The sequence below is a fragment of the Apodemus sylvaticus genome, chromosome 9 (assembly GCF_947179515.1).
Source record: "Apodemus sylvaticus chromosome 9, mApoSyl1.1, whole genome shotgun sequence".
NCBI lineage: Eukaryota > Metazoa > Chordata > Mammalia > Rodentia > Muridae > Apodemus > Apodemus sylvaticus.
In genome coordinates, this window is record NC_067480.1 from 71,851,924 (window position 1) to 71,871,298 (window position 19,375).

Here is a 19,375-nt window from a genome sequence, read left to right on the forward strand (position 1 = left end):
GCCACGCCCCAGAACGATCCCAACCTAATTAGGCTCCGCCCCATCATTCCCCTCTAGGCTTCACGCAGTAGCTGCTTAAACCTTTCGTCTTTTACCTCTGACAGCCTCCGCCCCACCCACTGGCTCCTAGTCCACGCCCTTGGCTTCTGCTCCGTTATCCAATCCCGTTAACTAGCTCCGATCCAGCCCCTCCCTTTATTGGCCCGCGCGCGTCTCTGTGGTCCTAAGCGACGGCGACAGCGGCCCATAGCCAAGGGAGGGCGGGACTTCCGGTCGTGCCGAACCCAATAAGTAGACACCGGCCGGCGGCCCGTGCGGACGCCTCCGCCCCTCCGGCGTCCGACTCCCGCCTCTGGCTTCGCCTCCCACCGCCGCCGTTGCTGCTTCCCGCGGCCTGGGCCTCCGCCGACAGCATGCCGCACGCCTTCAAGCCCGGGGACTTGGTGTTTGCCAAGATGAAGGGCTACCCGCACTGGCCGGCCCGGGTGAGGCCGCGCGTGGAGTGGAAGGGCCCGGCGGAGTTGGCGGCCCCGAGCAGAGGGGCCGCGGGCGGGCGCGTGCGGGGAGACTGGAATGGAGGCCGAGGGGAGGCTCAGGAGAGGTGGGGCTGCGGGCTCAGGTGGCTGCACTGTGGCTTTCTGGAGTTGAGGAAGCTCCTTCCTCCGGGACCACAGTGCCTGGGGTCTGAGCGTCTTCGGGGAGGTCCCTGATCTGAGGGACTTGTGTTCGCGGTTCCGGTTCTTGGCCCTGAGACCCATGGTCCTTTGGAACTGAGGTGTGGCAGTGTTTTGGTCTGAGTAACCTGCATGGTGAGGTCCTGAGTCTCAGACACCCACAGTCCTGCAGAGGTGGCAGTGGTGCTATCCTTGACCTCCTCCAGGACCTGTGTCACCTGGTTTGATGTCCAGGGCCTGAGAGACCAATGTACCAGAGTTCAGAAATGCGTTTAGGGGATTCCAGGATCGTGGAGCCTGAGGGGTGTAGTGGGGCTCGAAGGGTGCATTGTCACCTTAGGATTGAAGAGTCTCTCCCAACGGCTGTGCGTGGTGGATGGGGGAGCAGGTTGCAGCCCCAGAGAAAGGGACCTTATCTCTGTGACCTAAGTGAGGGTAAGGGTTGGAGGAAAGTTTTTCTGGGGACCCGGAGTCTGACCTTTAAAGGGGACTCAGTGGGCTGTATGTAGCTCACCTGAGAACAGGCAGCTTCGGGCTGGGGTTTAAGGTTTTCTGCTTGAGGAAGCTGAAGTCATGCAATGTAGATGTTTGGAGCCTGGGTGCGCAGGTGGCAGAATTCTGGCCCTGGCAAAAATTGGCACATGCATGCAAGGGGACCCAAATTCTTCTGCTGCCCCCAGGACTTAGGACAGAGGTCACTCCAGGGGTGAACTTAGCATCCATGTGTCAGGACTGAAGGAATTTTTGTTTGTGCAGATGGTAGCTGGCGTTGCAAGTCCTGGCGCACATGTTTGTTGCATAGAAACAGAGTTTTGTTGCCTCTAGGTCTTAGTACAGAGGCTAGATTGGCTGTGTCTACATGGGGGTGGGAATGGAAGGCCATTCGGCAGGAAGTTACCATGGAGATGCCAAAGAGCAAGCTGAACCAGCCTAGGAGGTAACTCCTAGAGGTCAGGACCAGGGGGGCTCATAGGTTCCTGAGGTGTGGGACCAATGGGAGAAGCAGCCTGGCAGTCCTCAAGCAAGGCAGGTGTGAGGATGCTTCTGCATCCGGTATCCTGCATCCAGCCACCAGGGACCAGAGTATGAACTAGTAGGGCCAAAGAGACATTAGGGGTGTTTGGGGAGCAAGCCAGGGAGGATCCAGCAATCCCCCAGGAGTTGGAGAGGCAGGTGCTAAGCCCTGGGAAATCCCACTGTGAGCGGGGAGACAGGAGCAAAGTTTTACCGTGGCCACTGCCGTCCCTACACTACCTCTGCTCACTAAGAGGCTCTGTCCCTTCCCCCTTCCCAGCCGGCTCCAGTTCTGAGAGAACAGTTCCAAGCACCTGATTGGAGGGGAAGGGGCTACTAGCATCCTGTGGGAAGGTGACTGACAGCTGTTGGAGCCCGTGGGCTTTCACAAAAAGGGTGGGACTTCCGGGATGCTCTGGGCCTGGCTCCTTCAGCACCCTACCTCTACCCTCACCCCCATCTTCTCCATTTCTGGAGCTGCCAGATTTACCTCTTGGACAAGAGGCAGACCGGGCCGTTTTTCCAGGAAGGGCAGTCACTGGCGAGTCCCGGGAGTGGAAGAATCTGAACCTAGGTCCAAGGGGGGGGGGGGGGGCTTCAGGGGACCATGCTGGGCCTGGCTCAGCTTAAGGACCTGTATTGGGGCCCAGCTTTCTTCTTGGTGGAAGAATTACTGTGGGTGGCAGACAGGTTGGCAGGATGCTGAGAAGTGTGCAGGTTTCATAGCCAGGCATGGTTGTGCTCACCTTCAGCCCCACTCCCCATTGCTTAGAGACAGAGACAAGTCCCAGTCCACCTTTGTCTACATCATTTGAGGACAGCCAGGCTGTCACATAGTGAGGCTGTCTAAAAAGAAAAAAGATTAATTCCAAATTAAGGGGCTGAGGAGATAGTTCATAGCTTAGTGGACCTGAGTTCAGATCCTTAGACTTTGGTTTGGAAGGTGCTGTGTCTTCTCATGGTATTTCCCCCCCACACCCCCAAGTAACTGGATGGCTTTCTGGGTCTGGAGAAAGCCCTCTGACCAACCTGCCTCTCACTACAGATCGATGACATTGCTGATGGTGCTGTGAAGCCCCCACCTAACAAATACCCCATCTTCTTCTTTGGAACGCATGAAACGTAAGTGTCCCCACCAGGTTTTTGGTGTTCACCCACAGACTAGCTGCTTTCCAGGGTGGCCTGGCTCACCTGGAACTGGCCTATGGTTCTAACTTGCAGGGCCTTCCTGGGACCCAAGGACCTGTTCCCCTATGACAAGTGCAAGGACAAGTACGGGAAGCCCAACAAGAGGAAAGGCTTCAATGAGGGGCTCTGGGAGATCCAGAACAACCCCCACGCCAGCTACAGTGCACCTCCGGTGAGTGCCTGGGCGCGGGTGGGCAGTGGAGCGGCCGTGGGCTCCTAGGGACAGGACTTCCTCGGAAACTTCCAGGAGGGTTTCTCTTTCCTTTCAGTTCTGTAGCTGTGGATCGGATCTTTCTTTGGGGTGTATTTCTGGGCTCTACAGAATGCTTAGCAGAACTGTAGGTCTGGGACTATCCAGATACCACCCAGTGTCCACTAGGTGGGGACCACCATCTAAGGATGAACCTGGGTTCTGAACAGGGTGTTACAAGTCTGGTAGATACTTCTTAAAAGTAAAAGGCTTCCTGTAACTAGTGCCTTCCCGGACTTTCAGCTGTAGATTGGGTAGAGTAAGCAGTTGTTTGTGAATGTAAGAACTCCTGGTCAGGGAGAAATAATGCCAAGAGCCTGTCTGGAAATTTCTGGGGAAAGATTAATTTAGAAAAGTTGAAGAGAGGGGCTGGTAAGACTCAGCAGATGCTTGCTCTCCATGCCTGATGACCTGAGCACCTTCCCCAGTACTCACAATACTATGTATGTTACTCTCTGGCCTCCCTCCACGTGCCCACGCCAAACAAATATAATTTCTACACTTGATCTTAGCCAAAAGGCCAAGAAGCGATATAATTTCTAAAGTTTAAAATTAGAAGTTGAAATCAATAGAAAGGCACTGTGGAAGGCTGGAGAGGGTGGCCTCATGGGTGTTCTAGAGTAAGATGAGAGTGGAGGGTACTGGGCTGGGCAGGGTCCTTCCCTCTACTTTTACTCCTGCTTTGGGGTGCTGGTGGTGTTTCTTTGCATGTGTATGGTGTATGCATGTCCATATGTATGCATATCTTTACAGGCTAGAGGTTGACATCAGTGTCTTCCCTTTTTTTTTTTTTTTTTTTTGGTTTTTTGTTTGTTTGTTTGTGGGGTTTTTGTTTGTTTGTTTTTTCGAGACAGGGTTTCCCTGTGTAGCCCTGGCTGTCCTGGAACTCACTCTGTAGACCAGGCTGGCCTTGAACTCAGAAATCCACCTGCCTCTGCCTCCCAAGTGCTAGGATTAAAGGCATGCTCCACCACCACCCAGCCAGTGTCTTCCTTGATCCCTTTCCACCTTACATATTGAGGCACAGTCTCTCATGAACCGCTAGTTCACTCAGTTGGTGGAATTAGCTCAAAGGATACTGTGTTTGTGTCCTGCGCACCTGGGTTCACAAGTGGGCTGCCTGGCATCTCTGGGAATGCCAGGAGCCTTAATCCTGGTGCTTTGTGTGTGCAATAGGTGCTTTGCTGGCTAAGCTATTGCCTCGGTCCCTGCTCTGAAGGTTTTAACAAGAAGTGGCAGAGTAGTGCCAGCTTGGGAGGGATGGTCATCCAGTTGGGAGGTGGCCAAAGGGAGCGATTACAACAAGCCAAAACCTTCTATTGGTGAAGAAGATCACCTGGGTTTGTTGATGGCAGCCAAGCAGGAGTGGGTGAGCGCCAGTCCCAACCCTGACTTCACTGGTAGGAATGGGAATCTTCTCATAGATTCTAGTCATGGTGGAATCTTAAAATCTTGAGGTAGTCAGGTTCCTCTCTTTCCCTAACTGGCTAATGCTGGAAAGAGTCTCCCAGGGGAAACAGCAGACACAGTTGTGTTGACCCGCCAAGACAAGAATCAGGCACTGATCTGGACCCAGTTCTGGCCTTGAATAAGCAGTCAAAAATGTTCACACAGCAGGTGTCTCCCAAGCATGTCTGGTTTGGGCCCCTTTGTAGAAAGGCTAGTGACATGCACTGTATGCCAGTGACAGTTTGCTTCTGTCGTCTGTACCGTGTGTAGAGAGTGAAGTAGCTTTTTGTGTGTCTCTCCTGGGCTCTGCTTGGGCAGGGGATCTAGAAGAAGATCCTGTCATGATCTCTGCTGGCACTAGCTTGAACGCTCTCTGGTTACACGTCTGTTGCCTGCTGGTGAATCATCACTGTATTTAATATTTATTGGACACCCATGGCTTGTGGGCACCATGCAGAGAAATGCAGCCCTCAAGGAAACAAAACGCAAACATCAAACACTGAAGCCAGCCAGCCAGCCACATGCCCCTGAGACAGGAAGCTCTGAGGGACCCTAGCTGCCCTGTGGTTCCATGACCTAGTGTGCCCTCAGGGGGACACGAGTGTGTAGTATAGATGGATCTGTCATGCCAGTGTTCAGAGATGCCGAGTCATGAGGATCTCTTAGGTTAGAGTAGAGGGTCAGCTTGGCCTATACATAGTGATACCTTGAGTCAAACAAATAGGAAAGAGGTATAATTCCTGGACCACCCTAGAGTGGTCCTTCCAAGCATTGTCAAGATAGATACTTTTGACAGACAGTGTATACAAAGGCCTTCAGAAGCATGATTTTATGGGAAACTGAGTGTAGTGACAATTCTGGAATTTTGGTTTCTATAAAAAAAAAAAAAATCACAGAAATGGTTTTGCCAGCTGCAGATAGTCTCTGTGATTGTGTGATACTGGGAACTTTTGAAAGGTTATATATAAATGCTAGGGCCCCAAGAGATGGGGTTGGTGGCTGTTGGTTGTTGGGGGCAGGGGTTGATTGTGGTTTTTAGTAGTTTTGCTCAGAGAAGAAACAAAGAAAGCAGATTCAGGGATCCCTATCTATCTCCCCCACCCCCCATCCTTGTTTCTCTCCTATGAAAGAAGGGGGAGGGAATAAAGGGTGGGAAAAAGAAGAACCCACAAAGTAGTAAAAGACTAGCTACAATTGAGCTATCTCTTTTTCCTAAAAATTTTAGCTTAATTTTACAAGTCAGACAGGAATACAGATTTGACATTGAGAAAGGAGCCACCCTGCTGCAGGGCCTTTCTATCTCACTGACAACCACACAAAGCTTTCTAAGATGTATTCATTTTTATCTTATGTGTACGGGTATTTTGACTGCATATATATAGTGTACTGTGTGCATGCCTGGTGCCTGAGACCAAGAGGCTGCCAGACACTCCGGCTCTGGAGTGATCACACAGCATGTGAGTGCTAGTTTTGTTTTGCTGTGTGTTGTCTTGTGTTTTTGTTTCTCACTTTTCTTTATGACATATTTTCCCCAATTTAAGAAGTTCTTTGAGGGCTGGAAAGGTGGCTCAGAAGTTAATAGCATAGACTGCTCTTCCAGAGGTCCTGAGTTCAATCACCAGCAACCACATGGTGGCTCACAACCATCTGTAATAAGATCTGACACCCTCTTCTGGTGTGTGTGAAGACAGCCACAGTGTACTTATATGCATAAATAAAGAAGTTCTTTGAGAATATGCCATCAGACCTGATTCACCTGTCCTGTGATAGGCCCTGCAGACAGCATATCTTTTAGACTAGTTGTTAAATCTACCTCTGACCTTGTCGCAGCCACATTCATTTGCATGCACACACGGTTCTTGGCTCCAATGATGTGTTTGCTCACAGAGCGTTCCATGGGATGTATAGGTCTACAAACTCACTCTCATTGCTCTGTGTATTGAGGTCTTGCATGTCCAGTGAGAGCACAGAACAAAGGGGCTGGTCCCTGGCAGCAGTCCTGGGCCAAGTGCTGGGATTGAACCAGAGTTCTATGCAAGAGCAGCCAGTGTTCATAACCCCTCAGCAGTTTCTCCAGCCCCAGCTTTCTGTTGCTTCTGAGCTTTGCTCACTCAGCAGAGATCCATGACCAACGTTCATGCTAACAGACCAACCAGCCTCCAACTTTTGGGGATAGTTTTTTTGTATGATGAGTGCACATGCAGAGGAAGTCAGAGCAGAATATGGGCACCTTCCTCTGTGACTCTCCACTGTTGCTGAAACAGGGCTTTCTGCCCTAGAAGCATAGTTTTGGCTGGGCTTATTGCTTGGTAAGCTCTTGGGAGATACCTGTCTTGGTCATAAACCATCACAGTCGTGACACTCAGGTCCTCATGGTTCCAGAAGAGAGGCTTTTATCCACAGAGTCCTCTCTTCAAACCATTTTGGGTGGTTTGGTTTGGTTTTGGTTTTGAGACAGGATCTTATTATGTAGTCCAGGCTAACCTCAAATTCACTAGCAAAGGATGGCCTTGAAATCCTGATCCTCCTGCTTCCACTTTCCAAGGGTTGAGATGACCAGCATGTGTGACCATCATACCCCCAGCATTAATCTGTCTCTTCCTTCTCACAACCAAGATGCCAGATGATCAGAGCATGCTTGGGACCATCATGCCTTTCAGCCCTGCTGTGGTCCTCAGTGGGGCGTCCTTCATTATATGGCTAGATACCCAGACTGTTTGCTTGGGCTATGAGACCACTCACACTTAAACTAAGCCACTCAACTATAGTGGCTTTTGTTGACTGGTTGATTGGTTGGTTGGTTGGTTGGTTGGTTGGTTGGTTGGTTGGTTGGTTTACATGCATGTTTTTAGTTACATGCATGTGTGCCTCAGTGCACTTCTGAAGGTCAGAGAACAACTGTGGAAGTTTATGTTCTTCCGCATGTGGGTTCTAGGGATCAAACTCAGCTCAGACTTGACAGCAAACACTTTTACCCACTGAGCCCTTTCACTGGCCTCAGTAGTGGTTTTGCAAGTGGGGCAAGCTAGCTCTTTGGTAAGATGGACTTTTTTTTTTTTTTTTTTTTTTTTTTTTTACCAGAAGAGCCCAAGCAGTGCCTTGGCTTGTGTCAAGTTTGTGCCTGTCCTGCCTCAGCCTCCCAAGCATAAAGTTACAGGTGTGAGGCCCATAGTCATTCATGGCTGTGAGATGGTGTCCATAACCATCTTAACCAATTAAGATGACTTAATTGGTAAAATGGTTGTCATGAAGTCAGGAGGACCCAAGGCTAGCACCAACAGAAAGCCAGGTGTGGTGCATGCTTGATCTCTGCACTGAGGAGGCAGAGACACAGGCTGGCCTGTGTTTCCATGCTGCATTGTGAGTTTGTGTGTCTGGACTCAGACACAAGCACCTGGGAGACTTGAACTTCTTCATCTTTCTGTTCTGGTCTCCTGATTCCAGCTGCAGCTCATTACTGTTCTCATCCATGCTCTGGGGATCTGCTCCATAGCTTTTTTTCCCCCTTAGCCTCAGCCCCCATCTCCTGTCCTTTGTGCTCACTGCAGTCACCCCCAAGGAAGTATCTTTTTAAACACCACATTTATATCTATGCACTGTCTGGTTTTATGTCATCTTGACACAGTAGAGTCATTTGGGAAGAGCCTCACTTGAAAAGATGTCCCTAACAGATTGGCTTGTGGTCATTGTCTTGATTGATGATTAATATGGGAAGGCCCAGCTCACTGTGGATACTATCACCCTTTGGCTGGTGGTCCAATAAGAAAGCAAGCCAATCAACAGCACCCCTCCATGGCCCCTGCATCAGCCTTGCATTCCCGTCCTGACATTCTGGATGATGGGCTGTAAGCTGAAATAAACCCTTTTCCTCTCCAAGCTCATGATTTTGGTTATAGTTTTTTAATCATAGCAATAGAAATACTAAATAAGACACACTGGTATCAGGAGTGGGGTATTGATGACAGTCATGACCATAATATGTTTTAGGGAAAATTGTGAACTTTGGGAACTTAGGGCTGAGAAATTCATTGAGTACACAAAGCTCAGTTGGCTGTTCTGTGGGTACCTGGAAGATGAAAATATTGAAAGCAATGCAGACAATGGAGATTTGCCTTCTGAAAGTTTAGAGAGTACATTAAGGATTCTTCTATTGGGTCATGCCACTAAAGTGGAACCTTTGCTTTGTAAGAATAATCAATGCAGGGGCTGAAGAATCATAAGTGACAGAGACCAGCATTGCTGAGACAAAATCTGGGAAGAGATTCTTCAGGGTTAGCACACAAGGGCTGTAGCTGAAAGCATCAAACTTGCATCTCATGCTGGCAGCCAAACTTAGTTATATGTAAGTCACCTAGATGGTGCGGGTTTGCAGACAGAAGTCTTGAAGAGCAGCTGATGCTTGATACCAGGAGAGGCCAGCGTGAATGTGCAGCCTTAGTTGCAGGAGAAGCCCCAGGACTGAGGTCTTGGTGCCATGTAGCAGGGTCAGAGACCCTGAAGAGAACCCATAAGAGGCCACTGGTGAAAATGCAGCCCAGTTGCAGAGACCCCAGGATTTTGGAGATGGCAATGGCATAGAATGACCAAGAACAATAGCAAGTATGGTGGAGTGGGTCTGAGCCGACTAGGAGACAAGCTGTGTGTGCTTCAGAGGACAGAGCCAGGAATGCTGCTGCCAAGGCCTTTGGAGACCAGAGACTGGAAGTCCCTGAGTCTCCCCAGAGCTGTGCATGCTGAGCTGTGCATGGCTGGACTTGGATTTTGCTTTGATCTGACTGGCTGCCCTGCCTCCTCCCTCCTGGAGTAAGAAAGAATGTAACTTACTTTTATCTTACTTCAATTTATTTAATCCCACATTTGAGAGACTTTGGGTATTTAGAGAAACTTTCAACTTAGAGACTGAACATTTTTGTTATTTGTTTTTGTTGTTGGATTTGGTTTTGTTTTGGGGGGGGGGTGGTTTTGGTTTTTTTTTTTTTTTGAAAGTGGAATCTCACTGTAAAACTCTGGGTGTCCTGGAATTTGCTGTGTATTCAAGGCTAGCCTTGAACTCATATAGATGCACCTAGCTGGACTTGGTTGCTCCCACATTTATTTTTGTTTTTTCAAGACAGGGTTTCCCTGGAGAAACCTGTACCTGGGAAGCAGAGACAAGCAGATCTCTGTGAGTTCAAGACCAGCCAGGTCTACATAATGAATTCCAGGACAGCCAGGGCTACATAGACTCTGTCTCAAAACAAACCAAAATACCTGCCTCTGTCTCTGAGGGCTGAGATTAAAGACTTTGGAAACCATGCCCTGCTAAAACTAAACTTTTGAAGTGTTTGAATTTTTAAAGACCAGTACTTATAAAGTTATTTGGTTTTTGGATTTTTTTTTTAATTTGGTTTTTTTGTGTTTTTATTTATTTATTTATCTATCTGTCTATTTATTTATTTATTTATTTATTTTGGATGTGGTTTTTTCGAGACAGGGTTTCTCTATATAGCCCTGGCTGTCCTGGAGCTCACTCTGTAGACCAGGCTGGCCTCAAACTCAGAAATCCACCTGCCTCTGCCTCCCAGAGTGCTGGGATTACAGGCGTGCGCCACCACTGCCCGGCTTTGGATTTGGGTTTTTTGAGGCAGGGTTTCTCTATGTAGCCCTGGCTGTCCTGGACTCACTTTGTATACCAGGCTGGCCTCAAACTCAGAAATCTGCCTGCCTCTGCCTCCCAGAGTGCTTGGGATTACAGGCGTGCACCACCACTGCCTGGCTGTTATCTGGTTTTTATATTGTGATATTAATATTAACATACTGTGGGAAAGACAAAAATTCAACAGTAATGTGTTTGTGTCAAGCTAACAAGAGGTCAGTTGTGCCAGGTGGTTTTATGTCAACACAAGCCACAGTCACTTGGGAAGAGGAACCTACCTTAACTGAGAAAATCTCCCCACCAAATTAGCCTGTGGGCATGTCTTTATGCCATTGTCTTGGTTGATGATTTATGTGGGAGGGTCCACCCACTAGGCTTGTGGCCCTGGGTTTTATAAGAAAGCAGGCTGAGCCAGCCATGGGGAACAAACCTATAAAAAGCTCCTGTTTCCAGGATAGTGAACAAGCTATAAGAAAAAATAAACTCAAGCCAGGCTGTGGTGGCGCACGCCTTTGATCCCAGCACTCCGGAGGCAGGTGGATTTCTGAGTTCAAGGCCAGCCTGGTCTACAGAGTGAGTTCCAGGACAGCCGGGGCGACACAGAGAAAACCTGTCTCGGGGTGGGAGGGAACCTACCTTTTTTCCCCCTGCTCTGAGTTCATTTTTGTCTTTTTTTTTTTTTTTTAAATCACAGCAGTAGAATGTATTTGGGGATGGGGGGCTGCTGCGTGCTATAATGCCCGTAGAAGTCAGGTGACAGCTTGTGAAGTTGGCTCTTCTTCCACCATGTGTACCCTGGGGCTTGACAGCAAGTACCTTTACCAGCTGAGTCCTCGCCATGACCCTAAACACTATTTCTTGGGCATATAAGAATGATCAACACTCTAGAAGCGAGGCAGGTAGATCTCTGTGAGTTCAAGGCCAGTCTAGCCTGGTCTACATAGTGAATTCCAGGACAACCATGGGCTACATAGAGAGACCCTGCCTCAAAACCAACCAACAGAATGGTGAGAGCGGCACATGAGCTCCAGCAGCAGAGAGCAGGAGGGCAACACTGGCCACCCCAAAAGCATGAAGGACACGGTACTGCGCAGGTGCGGTTTAACAGTCGGGTGTAAAGCGGCTGGGGCAGCTTTTACCAAAGTGTGACCCCACCCCACAGTGCTGTGCCTGAGTGCCTGCCCTTGGCATTCTGCTCTTCCACCCAGATGCACCTGTTATAGATATGCCCACACTTCAAGGATGGCATTCTGTGTAGCCCAGGCTGGCCTAGAATGACAGACTGTCCAGGGAAGAAAGGTCTCGGTTTTCTGCCCCTACTTGCCACACACTTCAATTTTAGGCCTACACAGTCACAGCAGTGGCCATGCTTGCCATGCCCACTGTCTCTGGCTGTACCACATCTTTCTCCTTACTTGATGGAAGTTTGAGTTCTTTCCAGACATGATCCTTGAAAAATTAACAACTACCGCCACCCTACCCCGCCCCCAGGTTGCAGTTATATGGAATTATAGTAACAGGTTCTAGGTGTGGCTGTGCTGGGGGAGGTTCACTATTGTCATGGCTTTTTTTTTTCTTTTGATTAAAAAAAGGACTAAACTTTATTGACAAACTGCTGCAGACATTTTGACATACGTTTAAGCTACCTATTTAGGCAGACTTAGGCATGTAGCATTTAGTCTTCAAAAAACAAAATGTCATGGCTGTTACCTTAGTGTGTGTTGGATGAGTGAGGGGGAACTCAACATGTTTGGGGCTCACACATTGTCCCTTCATCCTGAGACTTGTTGAGCCACCTGCCCAATGGTTTCAGAGCCTCAGTAAGTTAGTGTGTGAGCTGGCCACAGCGTCAGCCTCAGTCTCTTCAGCATCACCTTCATATGTCTGTACGACCCGGCCATCCCAGCATTTTCCTTTTGCTGAGAGAACCTTCATTCCTGGTAACACTTGTAAGCTGCGTCTCACCTACCCTGCTCTACCTCCGACCGGCCTTCTCTCAGGTCCCAGTACAAATCCTTCACTTCACTGTCCTCACAGCAGCTCCTCATTTCTCAGTCCTCACTGTCTCTCTAGTCTGTGTTTATGAAGCCTTGTGTGATCCACCTGTTCCCAGGTTCTCAGCTCCTGGACTGGACAGGAGACCGAGCTACAGTCAGTTCACACACAGCTTGTGTGGCTGGACGGCGGCTGCTGCCTGAGCAGGCGTTATGAGAGTGGCAAGTTCAGCAGTGCCCCTAAAGCTGTTTCTCACAATTGTACAACAGCTTGAAATAGAGCCAACCAGATGTGCTTAGGCAGGCCTGTCTTCCCAGCACAACTCAAGGCCAGTACAGGCTTCATAGCACCCCATCTAACATAGAAAATAAAGAGGGGTCCAGGGCTGCAGCTCAGTGGGAGAGTGCTCGCCCAGCACAGTTCCCAGTAGCCTCACAAAGCAAAGAAACAGAACCCACAGTTCTTTTTTGTTTTTTTGTTTTTTCCAGACAGGGTTTCTCTGTGTAGCCCTGGCTGTCCTGGAACTCACTCTGTAGACCAGGCTGGCCTTGGACTCAGAAATCCGCCTGCCTCTGCTTCCCAAGTGCTGGGATTAAAGGCGTGCGCCACCACCGCCCGGCAACTTGCTATGGTCTGCATGCTGCCTGTTCACATGACAGCTCTGTGATACCTGCAGCATCCTCATGAGGCCCAAAGCTGTGACCTCCCCTTTACTCATATGGAAACTGAGGCACAGCATCAAAGTACTTGCCCCTACATCTTCCTACCTACACCATCCTACTGTCTCAGTTTCCCATCTCATGAGTGAGGTAGCCAGACCCTAAGCTGGATTCCCAGCATTGCTGCCTGCCCAGTTAACACGGGGCTAGGAAGTCTATCCTGGCCCCTTGGTGACACATCTGTCACCCCAACCCCAGCCGGTAAGCTCCTCTGACAGTGAGGCCCCTGAAGTCGACCTGGGTGGTGGCAGCGATGTGGACAAGGACAAAGAAGCCCGGAGAGTCATGACTGTGACAGCTGTGACCACCACAGCCACCAGTGACAGGATGGAGAGCGATTCCGACTCTGACAAGAGCAGTGATCACAGTGGCCTGAAACGGAAGACACCAGTCTTGAAGGTACTGTGAAGAGGGTGGCTACTCCAGGCCTGGCCCCTTGTGGCCCCTTGTCCTCTCTAGCCCCTCTCAATAAGAATTGTTTTTGTTGTTTGTTTTGAGACAGAGCCCCACTGTGTAATAGCCCAGTCAGGCCTGAAACTTGTAATCTTCCCGCCTCAACCTCTAGGAGTGCTGAGGTCATGACTGTGCACTAACTGACACACCTGCCTTAGTACTCATTTTTAACAAGAATTGAGGTAAAACTCAGCTACCTTGAGGTTAATTCCTTCAGGGGGTGTGACTCTCAGTGACATTTCTAATCTTTGTGTGAGTGTGAGATTATGTCCACCTGTCTGTTCTGTATAGAGAGGCCACAGGTTGGCATCAGGCATCTTTCTCAGTTGGTTTACATCTGTATTCTGAGACAGTCTCTCCCTGCCTGCCTGCATTTAAGAGCTCACTAGTTTAACAAGGCAACAGCAAGCTAGGGACCCTCTGTCTCTGCTTCCCTGGCTCTGGATTATAAATGTAGGTTTGCTTTTTTGTTTGTTTGTTTTTAACTTTTTGGGGAGGCAGTTCTTATTTTCTACATCTGGGTATTTTACCTGCACACCAGTTATGTCTGCATACCTCACTCATTCTATATCTGATACCCAAAGCCAGTGATGGTATCTGATCTGGAAGAGAGTTGTGTTTGTTTTGTTTATTTGAGATAGGTCTTACTATGTAGCCCTGGTTATCCTGAACTCACCATGTAGATCAGGCCGGCCTCAAACTTTTATTTTTATTTCAGCCTTTTCTTCCTCCTCAGTGTGTAACCACTCCTGGCTTTGTCGTTACTGATGGTTGTGAGCAGCCTTGTGCTAGCTGGGAACCAAGCCTAGATTCTTGTAACAGTAGCCAGTGATCTTAAGTATTGAGCCATTGCTCAAGCCCCAGCCCCTTTTTAAAATGTGTTTTTCATCAAGTTTATGTGTTTGTGCCTTGGGAGAGGGTGCCCATGAGTGCAGGAAACAAGAGGCATCTCATTCTGTAGAGCTGGAGTTACAGACAGTTGTGAGCTACCATGTGGGTGCTAGGAACCATGTAGCTACTGCTCTCACCCATGATTTAGGTTTTCTACAAGGGTCCTGATGATGGGACACAGGTCCTTGGGCTTGCACAGTCGATGCTTTTGCTGCTGACCCCTGTTCTGTGCAGACTGTTTGACCATGTCGATGTGTACCTTTCAACCATAGTAAAGCTGCACTGCCTCTTCCATAGTTCCTTCTGTGGGCCTGTCAGTCCTACTAGAGTCTGTTCTCTCTGTGTCAGTCCTGCTGGGCTCTTCTGTCTGTCTATCTGTCTGTCTTTATCTCTGTGATTTTCTTTTTTATATAGAGCATGTGACATAAAATGCGGTATTCTGAGATACAGTCCTCACCATGAACGTTACAGCCCCATCAGACACTATCCTCCCCAACCCCCAGCACTTGCCCCCCAACTTCCCTTCTCCAGTTCCAATCTCTAGGAGTGGGACCTGTGTGTCAGCGTATGGCTCATGTCATGACCCCAGAATTAAGGAGTATCGAGGCACAAGGGTTGCATATTCTAGGAGGGTTCCATCTAGCGCTGGGGATTTCTGGCTGCTGACCCAGCCTGACCCTGCCTTCCAGATGTCAGTCTCTAAACGAGCTAGAAGAGCCTCCAGTGACCTGGATCAGGCCAGTGTGTCTCCATCAGAAGAGGATTCCGAGAGCCCATCTGAGTCAGAGAAGACCAGTGACCAGGTGAGCAAACACCAACCCCAGGACAGCTGGGATGGCAGTCAGCACCCCTGACACTCCTGTCTCTCCAACCAGGATTTTACCCCAGAGAAGAAGACAGTGGCCCGGGTGCCACGGCGAGGTCCTCTGGGAGGACGCAAGAAGGTAAGGGTGCTGTGCCCCAGGTCCTGAGCAGCCACTGGCATCATGAGGGGCCTTTTATGGCAGTGATGCTGGGGTACCCAGGTATGTGTCCCTGCGGCCTGTGTGTCACTGCTGCTCCTCCCAGGGGACCCAACTACCACAATTGGAAAATCAGGTCCTATCTGCTGGAATGTTGTGGTATAGAGGATCATGTGTACTGTGTGTACACGTTGGGAGTGTGAGGGTAAAGGCTGTTTGTGCATGTGCAGGTGAGTTTGTGTATCTGCGGCCGTGTGTGTGACATGGACTGTGAGTGTTGTACTGTGGAAGAACACTGTGGAAAAACTGGACAGTATGAGGGAGAAAGCAGGCCGGGCATTCTGAGCAGATTTTCATAGTACATGTGTCTGCCATGGAAAGCCCCTGGGCTTGGCCCTAATCCCGTTCCCCAGGAGCCACCAGGGTATCCAGGAACCATGTTTCTGCTGTGGATGAGGCCCAAAACTATGTCTCTCTTGGGGACTGCAGCCACCTCTGCCATCACCCTCCCACCCTGGGTGGCTCCTCTCCCATTTGGGCTCTAGCACCCTACTGGCTATGCCTGTCCCCAGAAGGTGCCGTCAGCCTCGGATTCAGACTCCAAAGCCGACTCGGATGGGGCCAAGGAGGAGCCTGTGGTTGCAGCACAGCCGTCTCCATCCTCTTCCTCGTCCTCCTCCTCATCCTCCTCAGACTCAGATGTATCCGTCAAGAAACCCCCTCGAGGCAGAAAGCCAGGTAAGGCCTGAGCCAGCCTTGATGTAGCCCTGGGAGGCCATGGAGAGAAGGTCACCCCTCCTTTTCCACAGCTGAGAAACCACCCCCAAAACCCCGAGGGCGGAGACCAAAGCCAGAACGACCACCTTCCACCTCCAGCAGTGACAGGTGGGTGTCAGCCAGTGATCTGGGAACCATAGAGTGTGCCGGGATCCCCACTGATAGACTCTCCATCCCAGTGACAGTGACAGTGGTGAAGTGGACCGCATCAGTGAGTGGAAGAGACGTGATGAAGAGCGAAGACGTGAGCTGGAGGCTCGGAGGCGACGGGAGCAGGAGGAAGAGCTCCGGAGGCTTCGAGAACAGGAGAGGGAGGAGAAGGAGCGGCGCAAGGAGCGGGCAGAGCGTGGGGGCAGCAGTGGGGAAGAGCTGGAGGACGAAGAGCCTGTGAAGAAGCGTAGCCGCAAGGCTCGAGGCCGGGGCACACCACCCTCCTCTGACTCAGAGCCTGAGGGGGAGCTTGGGAAAGAGGTGTGTAGCGCCCCTTCTCCACCTGAGGCCCAGACACTGACCCTGGGCCCCACTCTATTGAGCACCCACTGGGTACTGGGCCTCAGCCCAAGTGTTGGTGACATGATGGTGACACAGAGCCCAGGACCCCAGGTCCAGAGAGTAAGGATAGCCAGCGGAGGGTCTTTGCGGAGTGGATGGCTTGTCTCTCACGCGGAGATCTGGACTTCACACCTCTTAAAGGCTAGGGAAGCCTGTAAGATATGCCCAGATCTGCTGGGTCAGAGTGGCAGGGCCCACGGTTCTGTAGACTAAATGGGAACAGGAGACAAACTTTATCTGAGGCAGCAACCTGTTGTATGCTCCCTGTAGGGGAAGAAGTTGGCCAAGAAGTCCCAAATGCCAGGCTCAGAGTCTGCAAGGAAGCCTGGGCAGAAGGAGAAGAGAGGGCGGCCAGATGAGAAGCCACGAGCCAGGTCAGCATCTGTCCTGAGCCCTGGACCTATGAGTTAGCCTCAGAGCCACACCCATCCAAGGGTTCCAACCCTTGAGGCTGCAGCCTCAGGACTTTCCCTGCCCCTGCCTTACTACAGGAGTCTCTCCTGAGCCACATGTAGCCGTCAAACTAGGAGCTGCTGGCCTGTAGTGGGTGGAGGCCAACAGCTGTATCCAGAACCCCAAAGAGCAATCCAGCCAGTATGCGCAGCACCCAGCAGCTTTAACTCAGTCTGCAAGTGGCGAAATGCAGCTCATATTTGTTCCCTAAGTATATTCCCAACTATTGCTAATCAGAGTTGCCCATGGGTGTCAGCAGTGTGGCATGGTGGCCACACAGCAGGGGCTGTGATATGCTCAAAGGGCTTCTTAAAGTCATCCACGTGTTCCTCATCTGCACAGAAGCAGAGGAGGTCCCCAGGCCCTTGGCCTGACTGTCCTCACCTTGGGTCTCCCAAGATAGCCTGTCTGATGGGAGCCTCTCCATAGGCCTGTGAAGGTGGAGCGGACACGGAAGCGCTCAGAGGGTCCCTCGCTGGACAGGAAGGGGGAGAAGAAGAAGGGTGAGCAGTAGCAAGGTGCTGGGTTCCAAGGCTCCAGTGTGGACCTGTGGTGGTAAAGGGCGGGGCCACCTTGTACCTGGGGTCAGAGCACCCTGCTCAAGCCAGCATCTCTCCTGCCCAGAACCCTCCGTAGAGGAGAGACTGCAAAAGCTGCACAGCGAGATCAAATTTGCACTGAAGGTTGACAACCCAGTAAGATGCCTGCTATGCAGCCCTACGCTGTCCTGAGATGGGTGCTTTCCTCAGCCACCTCCTTATTGATTCCTTGGTAGTCTTGGGAAACTGAGGCAGGGCCCCCTGGGTGGAAGAGTGGGTTTCATAGTATTCCAGGGATTGCCTTGCAATCTTCCCTGGGAACAACAGGCAACATTCTAGGAGCCAGCCAGGGCTTCCTCTCTACTCTTGCCTTGCAGGATGTGAGGAGGTGTCTGAGTGCACTGGAAGAACTGGGGACCCTGCAGGTAACCTCTCAAATCCTTCAGAAGAACACAGATGTGGTAGCAACGCTGAAGAAGGTATAGTCCGGGCAAAGCATCTAGGAGATGGTTTTATCTAAGGAGAGGTTTTGGGGGCACAGCCATTGGCCCTGCTAAGCCTTGCCTTCTGGTGGCCAGATTCGCCGATACAAGGCCAACAAGGATGTGATGGCAAAGGCAGCAGAAGTCTACACCCGGCTCAAGTCACGGGTCCTGGGGCCAAAAGTCGAGACTCTGCAAAAGGTGAACAAGGCTGGAGCCGAGAAGGAACGGGCCGATAACGAGAAGATAGAAGAGCAGCCGGGGGAGCAGGCTCCCAGAGAGCTGGCCGAGGATGAGCCCAGTGCCGGTGAGGGAGGCCTGCACCAGGCCAGAGGCAGGGCAGCAGTGCCATGTTTGTCCCCAGCAAGCTTGCCAGACCCAACCTCATTCTGGGGCAGCTGGCACAGTGTGTTTGAGCTCTACTGGGTGCTAGAAATGGGGTGCTCGAAGTGCTCGTTGGGCCAGAGCACCTATATGCACTTGAACTGCTTATAAGTTTGACCGCAGCTGGGCGAGGAAGGTTCTCATGAAAGGCAAGCAGTGTTCATAATGACCTCTGTCTCCCTAGATCGATCAGCACCTGTGAATGGTGAGGCCGCAGCCCAGAAGGGGGAGACCACGGAAGAGAGAGCACAGGCAGACAGGCAGGACTCGGAGGATGGCCCCAGAGGCGGCTCCTCAGAAGAGCTGCATGAGTAAGTCCCTGGGACCTCAGGTGCATCCCCTGCATGCTGGAGCCCTCACCCCACCCCTACCACAGGCTGGAGCCAGCGTACACTCTGATCTTAGCCCACATTAGGCCACCCCAGGCTTCCAGCTATTGGTACTCTGGGAAAGACCTTCCTCCTGACTGTGTAGGACTAGCCCTCCAGTAACCAGCATGAGCACTGGCTCCAGACTGGGTTACAGTTGCACTGGGGAGGGTCAGGGAGGCCACACAAGACTCAGTTACCTTTGACATGAGTGTCACCCTGCCTTGGCTGCCCACTGACCCAATGGCCCCATGGCAACACCAAGCAACCGCACGCTTACCAACCTTCTTTATCCCCCCAGCAGCCCACAGGACAGCTCCGATCCCGCCAGGCCTGGGAATGAGCATCAGGACCATGAGAGGACGCGGCTGGCCTCTGAGTCTGCCAATGATGACAATGAGGACAGCTGAGCTCCAGCCGCTGTGGCCATGGTGCCGTGTCCATCCCCAGCCTCCTAGGGAAGTGCTGCGCTGCTTGTACTTGTGGCCTGGGCTTTTCTGCCTAGTTCTGTGATTTCAGTTGATATGAAATGGCTATAAAGAATTTTGTAATGAAAAAGAAACAGCTTTTATTGGCTTAGGTGCTGGTCA

The 19,375-nt window shown here is 50.9% G+C and overlaps 1 protein-coding gene across 5 annotated transcripts; it reads left to right on the forward strand.

The window, feature by feature from the left end:
- The first annotated feature begins 281 nt into the window (after positions 1–281).
- Positions 282–19,347, forward strand: Hdgfl2 (HDGF like 2). Of its 5 annotated transcripts, none has more exons than XM_052192202.1 (16): positions 282–485; positions 2,734–2,810; positions 2,910–3,048; positions 13,123–13,323; positions 14,958–15,071; positions 15,144–15,212; positions 15,776–15,968; positions 16,040–16,115; positions 16,187–16,478; positions 16,830–16,933; positions 17,442–17,515; positions 17,637–17,707; positions 17,929–18,030; positions 18,130–18,340; positions 18,602–18,728; positions 19,090–19,347. In XM_052192202.1, exons 1-16 carry the CDS (start codon positions 414–416, stop codon positions 19,193–19,195), a joined length of 2,028 nt encoding a protein of 675 aa, XP_052048162.1. In that variant the 5' UTR covers positions 282–413; the 3' UTR covers positions 19,196–19,347. The 5 variants fall into 5 exon arrangements, with proteins under 5 accessions (XP_052048162.1, XP_052048161.1, XP_052048163.1 ...); XM_052192201.1 differs by having other exon boundaries at positions 283–485; positions 19,087–19,347; XM_052192203.1 differs by having other exon boundaries at positions 283–485; positions 15,803–15,968; positions 19,087–19,347.
- The last annotated feature ends 28 nt before the right edge of the window (positions 19,348–19,375 follow it).